This window comes from Maniola hyperantus, chromosome 1 (genome assembly GCF_902806685.2).
Source record: "Maniola hyperantus chromosome 1, iAphHyp1.2, whole genome shotgun sequence".
Classification (NCBI taxonomy): Eukaryota; Metazoa; Arthropoda; class Insecta; order Lepidoptera; family Nymphalidae; genus Maniola; species Maniola hyperantus.
The window spans coordinates 16,245,503-16,258,030 of NC_048536.1; the positions used below are offsets into that span (position 1 = coordinate 16,245,503).

At 36.4% G+C, this 12,528-nt stretch overlaps 1 protein-coding gene across 2 annotated transcripts in view; it reads right to left on the reverse strand.

Annotated features, from left to right (window-relative positions):
* The window catches only part of caps (capricious), a 399,256-nt gene that overhangs the window by 236,874 nt on the left and 149,854 nt on the right, over nt 1-12,528 (reverse strand). For both annotated transcript variants that reach the window (XM_069500041.1, XM_069500037.1), the window contains exon 3: nt 4,142-4,196. In XM_069500041.1, the coding sequence (XP_069356142.1) occupies nt 4,142-4,192 (51 nt within the window). In that variant the 5' untranslated portion in view covers nt 4,193-4,196. The remainder of the gene's footprint in view (nt 1-4,141; nt 4,197-12,528) is intronic.

A 12,528-nucleotide genomic window follows, 5' to 3' on the forward strand; every position in this document is an offset into this window, starting at 1 on the left:
AATGGGTACAGAGAAAGATAAGTTTAGCCGCTTTCAGCTCATGCCTTAACCCCACCTCGCCGGTGCATACATAATCGTAACTCTATAAGCAGGTGTATTGAATCCGGCAGTGCATTAAGGCAGAGAAGGTTGCAGATTCCATCCCGGTCTTTATATTTGAAAGTAAAAATAAACTACCCAAGCTCCCACGATAAGCAAATGGTAGGAATATATAAGAAAGGCAGGAATTATCTAGATCACTATCATTGGTCCAGCGTTTAGAACTTCAACAGACATGCCGACTTCCTAATCCAATTTAAAGCGTCTACACACGAACCAACTTCTAACTCAAACTTACGTTAAAACGTAGTTAGTGAAAATTAAGTTGGTAGTGAGGTCAGTTGCCAACTTTTACTTACAGGTAGCGGCGAATTCATCTCGACTCAGCTACTGGCATATGTTTATACTAGAGTGCATTTAAAAACCGGTGATGGCCTAGTGGTTAAGGCGTCCGCGTCGGTCTCCTATTCGGAGAGTCGACGGTTCGATCCCGGGTACGCACCTCTAGCTTTTCGAAGTTATGTGCGTTTTAAGCCATTAAATACACGTGCTATAACGGTTAAGGTAAACATAGTGAGAAAATCTGCATGCCTGAGTGTTCTCCATAATGTTTTCAAGGGTATGTGAAATCTGCCAATCCGCACTTGGCCAGCGTCGCCAAGTGCGGATTGGCAGATCCTCTCAGAATGAGAAGAGACCGTGCTCAGTCGTGAGTCAGAATGGGTTGAGGATGAGTATGATGAAAGTGAATTGTCAAGATGCTGGTAGTCGATGAATTGTGATTTATGTTGATTTCATTACAAAGACCAGCTGGTTATCACAATTTTGTGGAATCCAATCCAGCTACAATTTAATTAGTGAAGAATAAGTTGCCATGTGTATAAACATAATATGTCACAACATACAATCAACTGTCTGTAGATTGGCCCGACTTGTTGGCATATCTATAGGAGATTATAAGTAAATGGGGGAATAAATGAGAATTATCTAGATCACTATCATCGGCCAAGGGCTTAGCCTTTCATGGATATCTTAGGCACGCGTATTGTCTGCATTTATTTTAATGCTTTCAAAGCAGAAAATAATATTGAAAGACCAGGATTTTATTCTATTCATAAGTGAATGCATTACAAGATCAGGTTTCTGTGTAAACTTAACAAAAAGCCAGCTTCCTAGGTCTTTTTGGTTGTTGATTTATAATTACTTCTAATATGGGGAATCTTTATCCTTATTTAGGATCTAAGACAAAAAAAAATTTGCAATTAGTGTGAAGAACTTATAAGATACTAGCTGATGCCCGCGACATCGTCCGCGTGAAATTAGGTTTTTAATAATCCCGTGGGAATTGTTTGATTTTCCGGGATGAAAAGTAGCTTATGTCGCTCTCCTAGGTCTTTATCTATACCCATGCAAAAAATCACGTCAATCCGTTGCACCGTTGCGACGTGGTTGAAGGACAAACCAACAAACCGATAAACCAACAAACAAACACACTTTCGCATTTATAATAAGGGTACTGATTAATCATTTTGAGTAACATGGTAGAAATTATTCGACTTTTTTGCATTGAAAGATAGAAAGTAAGTTAAAGCGTTTGAACACTAAGTAAAAGTAACAAATAACATTCGAAAACACAATCAAAGTTTTTTACTCAAAATTGAAAATAATATGTTAGACCGGCCGGCTCATATTTAGAACCTTACTTTTATTTCAAACCTTTCTATTAAAAGGGAACATCCCGTTGAAACGATAACGAAAACTACGAACAAACTGCCGAAGGTCGAAAGGAAAAGGGTAGGTATTTCAATCGAAATCCCTTAGATTCTTAGAACATCTCCGTAATATTATTCAACGTTTAAAGCATTCTCGCACACAAAGATTATCTTTTTGAAGTGACCTAGAGTGACAATTTCTGCAAAACTCTGAAAGTTAGTTTTGATTTTAACTTAAGATAATAGGTACCTATTTCATCATAATCATCATGATCAACCCATCGTCGGCCCACTACTGAGCACGTGTCTCCCTCCAGTATAAGAAGAGTATGTACTTACTTATTTCTTTTTATATTTATGATTATTTTTGTAAAAAGGTTGATATTATTTACATTTTTTAAATTGAAAATATTACAATAAAACTTAAAGCTAGCCTTATCTAATTAATATATGTATAAATCATACCAAGGTACCAAGAATACTGGCTGCATTTCCGCGCTGGACAGCCAGGCTGATCCGTTGCGCAAAAAATGAGCCAGCCCTTCTGTCACCAGATGAGGCTACTTTTTTGGTGTTTTCTATTTATTTAGCTTTTTAAATATTTCCCATGTCTATTATCTATATGAATATTCTGGTTTGAGTGGGTATGAAATTCCGTGCACCGCGTGCGTGCTAAACTTGAAAGTGTCCGATTCGTTTCACCCACGGACAAAGTCAACCTACATGGAAGTTACACGAAGGGACATGTAATAATTATGCCTATGGTTTATTTTATGAATGTTAGTTCATTCACTTGTTAATTTTTAGGGTTCCGTACCTCAAAAGGAAAAACGGAACCCTTATGGGATCACTTTTTTGTCTGTCTGTCAAGAAATCTATAGGGTACTTCCCGTTGACCTAGAATCATGAAATTTGGCAGGTAAGTAGGTTTTATAGCAGATATGAGGGGAAAAATCTGAAAACCGTGAATTTGTGGTTAGTAGGTACATTACAAGAAAAAAAAAATGTGTTTATATGAACAAATATTGCTATTTTCAACTTTTAAAGATTACTATAATATACCAAGTGGGGCTTTACTTGCACAAAACAGATTTTTATATATTTTAAGGCATAGTAGTTTTTGATTTATTGTGCAAAATGTGGTTAAATACGATTGTATAGTACGGAACTCTTAATGCGCGAGAAGAGAATATCCATACATATAAATGCGAAAGTGTGTCTGTCTGTCTGTCTGTCTGCTAGCTTTTCACGGCCCAACCATTCAACAGATTTTGATGAAATTTGGTACAAGATTAGCTTATATCCCGGGGAAGGACATAGGCTTTATCCCGGAAAATTGAAGAGTTCCCACGGGATTTCAAAAACCTAAATCCACGCGGACGAATTCGCGGGCATCAGCTAGTAGAATTATATGTTACTCAATGAATTCACAATACAACGCGCCCACGTGTCCACTTCAACAGGAAAGTGCACTCAATGTAAACAAAAACAAAAGTCGTTATATTATTCAGCGCGCGCGCCGTGCGTGCGTCGCATACCTGCGCACGCGCATCACATTAGCGACGCGTACGGGTCAGCCACGTACAATTAAACAATGTCGAACTGGTTTGAACTTTAAAATTGGATCGCTATTTTATTTTAGTTGGTTGAGACTGATTTAAAATAGGCCAGGCTGTTGTCTTTCTCTAAACTAAATTTTGAATATCTGCATCTTTTTCTTTTTAATATTGCTAAAAAAGGACGGTACATGAATTTTACATTTAAAGACTAAATTTTAGTGCACGCTACAAAATTCAATTCAATTCCCCCAATTGACCTTTAGGCTGAGTGTTTCACCAAAGTCACGTTTATGGAGAAACCTATACAAATTCAAACGATGCGCTCGCAACTGGCAGCTAAAGTCACGAGTTTTGACAGCTCTAAATTAAACTTAAAACTGTCAAACTATGTCTGTCCTTTTCATATTACATTAGTTAGAAGAGGATGCGATTACTCTAAAATTTAGTTGTGCTAACGCTAAGAATCAGTACCATTGTAAGGTAAAATAAAAATCAGTGTAATAATAAACAACTAATTGAAAAAGTTTCTAAAAAACCCGACTGTAGTTTGCACTGCTTTTTCGTGTTTGTCATACTTTTTCTATAATTTTATTTTCACATTAGAAAATGGCGCCATACAATCGCCATTTTGATTTTTCAAAAAATTCATCGCCAGACTAGGGATAATTTTACTCGTACATCCAAATTTGTTTAGGCATTTAGAAGTTATCGTAGAAAGAAACTTACGTACATACATTCATAAACCCTGAAAACATTATGCTCTTTTTTTTTGGGCACTCGTGTAAAAAGGCGCCTGTGTCGTACCTAAGTAAAAAATTGTAATTACCTTACATAATATCCGTAGACTGCACTCTCGTCCCATGAAACTCTATTTAAACGCATAGATCTGAAACAAAAAAGAACATGCTTTTGGAATAATGGTCACTATCTGCGTAGATTCCTGATCCAATCAGAAATGAGAAAATCCGTATGAGAACTAGAATAAACGGGTTGTGAAGCTGAAGTGGAAATGCGCAGAGCACATAGTTCGAAAAATCGATAGACGTTGGCTTTGGCTCAAGATGTTTTCTTCACCTTCAAAGCATGTTTACTAACTAAATCAGTTAATCCTGGAAATTGACCTGAATATCTAATCTAAACACCTTACTTAAAACTAAAAGGAAGTATCTACTCATAATATTATTATAGATGGCGATAAAAATAAAAACAGAAGTACTTATGTGAGAATGCATTAAGCAGGTATAAATGTAGATATCAAAAGCGAATTAAAAGCATCCTAAAAAGCAATTCGTAAAAACTAGACCCTCCCATAAAACACCACTAAAAGGCTTCATTTAGCAGACATTAATTAACAGAGTTTCACTGCATCACGGTGTTTTGAATTACGCACTTTTTTGGGGAAACATCCTGGGATGAATGAAAAGATGCCAAAGTAGGGAGCGGGATGCTGCGTCACTCTTTTATATTGCAAGTGTTATTTTGGCGCTAATGAGATCCCGTGGAATGGTTAACCCTCTGAATGGCGAGGGAGATGGTGTAGAAGACAAAGGCGGTGGAGGTTTAACCCTTCTTTGAGAGTTCAAACAGATGGGGTAGGTTGTAGGAACGTGCACACTAAATACGGGTTTAGACGAAGTAGACATCATGTGAAACTTATTAGATATGCTTATAAAACCTAACAAATAATGGGAAATTTGAGGAAATACGTCAGAGTGGACTACATAAAATTTCAAACCTCTATTTTACTGCTTAAGGGTTGAATTTTCCAAAATCCTGTATAAGCGGATGTCTACGTCATAATAGCTATCTGCATGCCAAATTTCAGCCCGATCCGTCCGATAGTTTGAGCTGTGAGTTGATAGATCAGTCAGTCAGTCCCTCACCTTTTCGTTTTATATATTTAGACTAAGTATTTTGAAGTTAATAATGCTTATCATTAGAATTGTATTACCAAATGGGATAGACGGGTTTAATTTAGTGCAAAGCGGCTAATAAAGAAATAAACATAAAATATAATATCACACACAACACACCGCTGTTACAGTCTCATAATAATACAGACAACGAGCTCGTCTAATTTCAAAATACTACCGTCGTTAGTCTGACACCACCCTAAGCTACAAAACAGGGTGAGATTTCGGGAACGACCAGTGAGGAAAAAAATCCATACTAATATTATAAATCCTTACTACAAATATATATAAAAGGAACAGCAGACTGACTGACTCATCTATTAACGCACAGCTCAAACTAGTGGACAGATCGGGCTGAAGTTTTGCATGCAGATAGCTAATATGATGTAGACATCCGCTAAGAAAGGATTTTTGAAAATTCAATTCCAAAAGGGGCAAAACAGGGGTTTGAAAATTGTGGACAAAGTCGTAAGCATAAGCTAGGAATAGTAAAATATCTTATGATTTTAAATAATACTAGCTTATGCTCGCGACTTCGTCCGCGTGAACTACACAAATTTCAAATCCCTATTTCAAGGGGGGTTAAAATTTTCAAAAATCCTTTCTCAGCGGATGCCTACGTCATAATAGCTATCTGCATGCCAAATTTCAGCCTGATCCGTCCAGTAGTTTGAGCTGTGCGTTGATAGATCAGTCAGTCAGTCAGTCGGTCACCTCTTCCTTTTATATATTTAGATTAAATAAGCTAGGAATAGTAAAATATATTGCCTGAAGCCAACAACGCCACGTTTTTCAGGTCAAATTAAATTAGTTTCATCCAATGCACGACTTCGGGTTACTTAGAATATGCCGAAAAGCGAATCCCACATTGGGTAAATTGAAGAAGAGGCTATTCCAAAAATCTTCCTTTTTAACTTAGCTTTGACGAATACATAGTTTCGGTTTTCATTGGATGATCCCAAAATTTCACCCTGTATAGTAGGGTCGTTTGAAAATATGAAGTCACTGTGAAAATTATGTTGGGTAAAAACACTCAGCAGTTAATTACACCCACCCCGCCGGCTATTACAGACTTTACTGCCTTGAGATAAGGGGGGCAATGGCGTGCATCATTAACTCGTTGGCTAGGGTAGCCAGAGCACACAAATTTCCAAAACTTGTCCGGAATTTTGACGCTATGTAAGTCCAAAATTTGGGTGGAATTTCAATTTATCCGGTATTTTAAGGTAGATGACGAAACTATAAAAAGTGCTATGTAAACATGGTTGTTTGGAGGTTGTTTAATTAAAAACTGAAATGACTACAATTTTCAAACGCATTTGAAAAGGCACTGCTTGCTGACCTTTTAAATTAATTTTTGAAACGTTTCACATGATGAGTTCTTAATTAGAACATTGAAAAGAACCTCGTTGCCTTCACATAAAACATTTATAATTTTTAAAGATAAATTAGTGTTTTTTTTTAAATAGGAATAGAATAGGAATATTTTTTCTTAACAGTTAAATATTATTTTATGAACGTAGTTTTGGGTATAAATTCAGGTAATTTTCTAATAAACCATCGTCGTTCAAGAACTATGAATTTTTAATTTTTGTAGTTTGCATAGCGGCCATTTTGATATTCATCATCTTGGTTTTTATTATTTGTAGCTAAAGCGGCAATAGAAATACACAATCTGTGAAAATTTCAACTCTCTCCCTACTAAGCTACGGTTTAAAAAATAGAGTCTGCTGACAGAGGGACAGCGGACGCTTAGTAATAAGGTCCCGTTGGCAACTTTCGGGTACCAAAAGGTCTAGTAAAAAAAGAGCCTCGATAGCTCAACGGTTAAAGGAGCGGACCGAAAACCGAAAAGTCGCCGGTTCAAATACCACCCGTTGCACTATTGTCGTACCTACTCCTAGCACAAGCTTTACGCTTAATTGGAGGGGAAAAGGGAATATTCCCTTAAGTCAGCAATTAACTTGGCTAATTAACAAATTTGTGAGTAGCTCACGTCATACTCATTATTTTGACTAATTTCTTAAACTGGACACTTTCAAGTAAAGATTTTTATATAAGCCTGTGAAGATGAAACTGCTAGGGGCTCAATTTGAATGCCGTAAGCCTACTTTGTTGTACAAATTGCGAAAAACCAAATTAAATTTGAATTTCGTGGGCCGACCGTGTCTACCACCTTAAGATGACGTGGTAACCCTAGCCTAAGCGGGCTTTGGTGACTGTATGCACTCTCTTGTAGGTACCCCTACTTTAATGTTTGCCGTGTGCTGTGGGAGGAAAATCTTGCATATTATAACCGGGGTCGGATTTTAATTGCACTAGTGAAATTTTAATGGTATGAAACTATTTTAACGATTTGATTATGTATTATAATAAATATTTACTATAAATGCTGCTTATAATATACGAAATGTTTTAATTTACTGAACACGAATTATTTTTAGGGCTAATTTCTTAGAAAATCTGTTATTCGTAGCACTTTAACCAAATAAAAATGAAGAGTGTATTATTTTACAATTTATAAATGTTCGAAAATGTTAACTTATTATGACGTCTTTTTAGAAAATAGTTGAAATGATGAAAAACTTTTGTACTAAATTTTTTTTCGAAATAAGAGTTGGTTTGGTATATTATTATTATTTATATACCAACTGTGCATTTAAACGATCTGTTTTGGAAAGCAAAACAGTTTTCCGGTTGTATAAAATATTCCAGTACCTCTCTTTATTTTTAATAATAATAAATAAAGGCAACCGAAAGAAGTATGTTGGGCATAAAATTAAGCGACCGCCAGAGAAACCTGGATATTCGAAAAAGAACACAGGTTATTGACGTTGCGGAGCTTGCATGTTAACTTAAATGGAGATGGGCTGGCCATGTGGCTCGGACTAGAGACGGACGATGGATTGAGATGGTACTACACTGGTGGCCGCGCAACCATACCCGGCCGCGTGGGCGACCGTGCGCTCGCTGGAGGGACGACATCGAGGAGGTAGCAGGACCGACATGGACGAGACTCGCCACGGAGAGATCACAGTGGAGCAGGATGGAGGAGGCCTACACCCAAAGATGGGTACCCAAAATATAAATACAACCAATCTAAATAGTAATGTATTTTAATGTATTTTTTGGAAATAAATGACTTATTTATTTATTTATTTATTTATTTAAAGTCAGTAGGTTTATTACAACATATCCAATATCAGATAGTAGGTAGCAGACCTATTTTTCCATACTTTTTATTACGAAATATCAAACATTGACCTACTTATAAACAGAAAAACTCGCATTCATTGTATTCCTTCATTGTGTTTTTATGCCTGTATTATTTTCAATCTAAAATATAACATCCATTTCATAAACTCCGCATTTAGTTCACCTACGCAACAGACATGCATTTTTAAAGTTATGCAACAAATTAATATAAAAATATAAATATAACATTGTGCACTAACGTTATCTCTAAATATTAAAACCTAGTTCATTTCAATCTAAAAACATATTAAAACTTTTCAATTCATAACCTTCACATTTATAGTTCACCTACGCAATAAGCAAGCATTTTGAAAATATGCAAGAAAATATAATGTACGAATTTTTAAATATAAAAATATATTTGAATAAATTAAATTTATACAGTTAAAACAGATTTTTAGGGTTCCTTACCTCAAAAGGAAAAACGGAACCCTTATAGGATCACTTTGTTGTCTGTCTGTCTGTCAAGAAACCTACAGGGTACTTGCCGTTGACCTACAATCATGAAATTTGGCAGGTAGAGGTCTTATAGCTGGCATTAGGGGAAAAATCTGAAAACCGTGAATTTAGGCTTACATCACACAAAAAAAATTTAATTGTGGTCATGAACTAATATTAGTATTTTCAAGTTTCGAAGTAAGATAACTATATAAAGTGGGGTATCATATGAAAGGGCTTCACTTGTGCATTCTAAAACAGATTTTTATTTCATTTTATGCATCATTAGTTTTGAATTATCGTGCAAAATGTCGAGAAAGTACGACTGTATTACGGAACCCTCGTTGCGCGAGCTTCACTCGCACTTGGCCGGTTTTTTTTCACTTTGAGCATTTTCCGCAATAATTAATACTTTGAGCGTATGCTGGAGTCTCGAAAATGGCTGACCTATATGGGAACTGGGTCTTTCTGTAACGAGGCAAGTTACTTTGAGTATTAAATACAGACAAGTACTTTATTTCTGCATTTTAAAACCCGGATTTTATGTAATTTTTGCTCGGATGCGACCGGATTAAAAACAGGGTTAACAATTTAATACTTTACCAGATGTTTCCTACGATTTGTACGGATGCGTTGAGGTTTATTTTGGTTTCATTGAAGGTTTTCTACGAAAAGTTATTTTATTATTACTCAGTAAAGCAGCAATGTAGAACTAACCAATGTCAAATAAGGCTCGGTGGCTATCATTCAGTGTTAGACACTGAGTTAGTAAATCACCCCGCGCTGGTGGTAAGAGATGATGTGGTCTTAGATAACTGGCTAACCTGGAAGGGATGTGGGCTATGGCACAGTTAATTAAATCACCCATACTCTTAATTAGGTCTAATTGCACTTAATAATAATTAATAATTATACTATATAAGTAGGTATACAGGGTGTAACCAGAACGCTAACAAAAACGAAGACAGGTGAGAGTTCTGATGATTACTGATATGAAAAATCGCGAAAAAAAATTCCAATATTTTGTAAAAGTTCACGACATATTGCAAATAAAACATCTGACTGACACTAGAGGTCAACAAACGTTGCGTAAGTAGACCACCCGGAGTCAATGCCGCGCTGTAGATGGGGCATGACCCCAGTTTTGTACGCTATACATTGCGGGTTTGAAAAATAAACTAAATCACTAAAACTACAAAATGAGGCAAATGGTTTTCGCTATTGGATTATGCTTAGATAGTATAACAATAACGCAAATTTTTTGCTAGTGTTCTGGTTACACCCTGTAAAATCTGTCTGTTAAAAAAATATATCTCTTCACGTTTGTTCTACGCTTTATTTGTTTTAATAACGGGTACCTTGTACTTGGAATGTGACAAACAAGTTACAAGTAGGGAACGTTCTAACGCAATTAGGCACTAATTGTTGTAGGTAGAGACCAAACATTAGGACCAAGGGCCGCAACCATTTCAAAGACAAACGTCGAAAATGTCCACAACAGTGGTCGAAGTTCGTGTCTTTAATGGCCTATTATCTAATTGTTCAATTCTTATCCTTTTTAGGGTAACGTACCAAAAAAGGAAAAAAGGAACCCTAGGATCACTTCGTTATCTGTTTTTCTGTCTGTCGTGCCTGTCAAGAAACCTATAGGGCACTTCCCCTTACCCTAGAATCATGAAATTTGGCAGGTATGTAGGTCTTCTAGCACACGTAAAGGGGAAAAAATCCAAAAACCGTGAATTTCTGTTTACTTACATCAAAAAAAATTAGTATTTTCAAGTTTCAAAGCAAGATAACTGGGTTATCATATGAAACTGCTTTACCTGTACATTCTAAAACAGATTTTAATTTATTGTTATGCGTAATAGTTTTTACTTTACATAATATTATGTGCCGCAACTGTACGGTTGCGAAACTATGTTAAACAGTCCGCGAACAACTAACAAGTGGGGAACAGTGTAATACAATTAGGGACTTGTATTGTACTTGTAGGTAAGAAAGACCCGGCATTAGCACGAAGGGTCGCGACCGCACATTCTTGCGAAGTGTTAAGTTCGTTTCACACGAAGGGAATGTCGGCAACTCTGTGTGAAGTTTGGGCGTCAATAATGACCTATAATTACGCCCTCGTCCGTTTAAAATCCCTTCTGAAGTTTTCCATTGTTTGTTTGAAGTCAGTTTGAACTTTAAAGTGGATTATTGTAACTATTTCGGGACATTATGAGCCAAAAGCAATATTTACTAATTTCATACCTTTAATGATAAATTGATTGCCCTTTTGAATTCCCGTTAGAATGTTTGCGTTGTTCGTTTGAATTTATACTTCAAACTAGCTTATGCTCGCGACTTCGTCCGCGTGGACTACACAAATTTCAAACCCCTATTTCACCCCCTTAGGGGTTAAATTTTCAAAAATCCTTTCTTAGCGGATGCCTACGTCATAATAGCTATCTGCATGCCAAATTTCAGCCCGATCCGTCCAGTAGTTTGAGCTGTGCGTTGATAGATCAGTCAGTCAGTATTTAGATAAATAAAAAAGTCCTGAATAACTTACTGACTGACACAGACAAGGATTTCAAAGAACCCCAGCCTGTGTTTTGAAATCCCTATAGGAACGACGGAGTTGCCACAGAATTTAAAAAAAAATCCACGCGGACAAATTCGTGTGCATAGACTAGTAGGTGAATGAATAAAATGATAACAAAAAATTCACAACCACAATCGAAAGATATCATCATCATCATGATCAACCCGTCGCCGGCTACACTACAGTATACAGAGGACGGGTCTCCTCTCAGAGGGTTTTGGCCATACTTTACCACGCTGCTGGACAAGTGCGGATTGGCAGACATCACACACCTTTGAAAAAATTATGGAGAACTCTCAGGCATACAGGTTTCCTCACGATGTTTTCCTTCACCGTTAAAGCAAGTGCTATTTAATTACCTACTTAAAATGCACATAACTCCCCCGAACTCGAAGCCCCGAGCTCCGATTAGGAGGCGGACGTTTTAAAACCAATAGTCTGTCACAGCTTAAAGATAATATGCGTTATCCAAACTAACTTAACTAGGGCAAACCACGTGAATGTTAGTCAACCCTGAAACTTAGTACAAAACATTCATCACACGGTTTGTTATTAGAAAGCCTTTGTGATCGACGAAATTGAATTAATTAAAGCACGCCTCAAACTAAGTAGATCACAATAACTTGTACGGGCTCTAATTATTAGTTTAAACTTGTACTGAATTTACTATACCAACTGTTTCGAATGGGGAAAAGTTTTGTGAACAATATTCAACAGCGTATCTTTTAATACTTTTTTGTGCAGTTTAGTGCGCTGTGGTCTTCTGAGCAAAAGGTTCTGGGTACAATTTCTGTACCCGTTATCTACATTATATCTGTATACAGGGTGTAACCAGAACGCTAGAAAAAGTTAGCGTTATTGGTATACTACCTAAACACAATCCAATACCAATAACCATGTGCCTCATTTTGTAGTTTTAGTGATACAGCATTTTTCAAACCAGCAATAGAATAGAATAGAATAGAATGTTTTTTTATTCATGTAAACTTTTTACAAGTGTTTATGAATAGTCAGGTAGTTTTAAT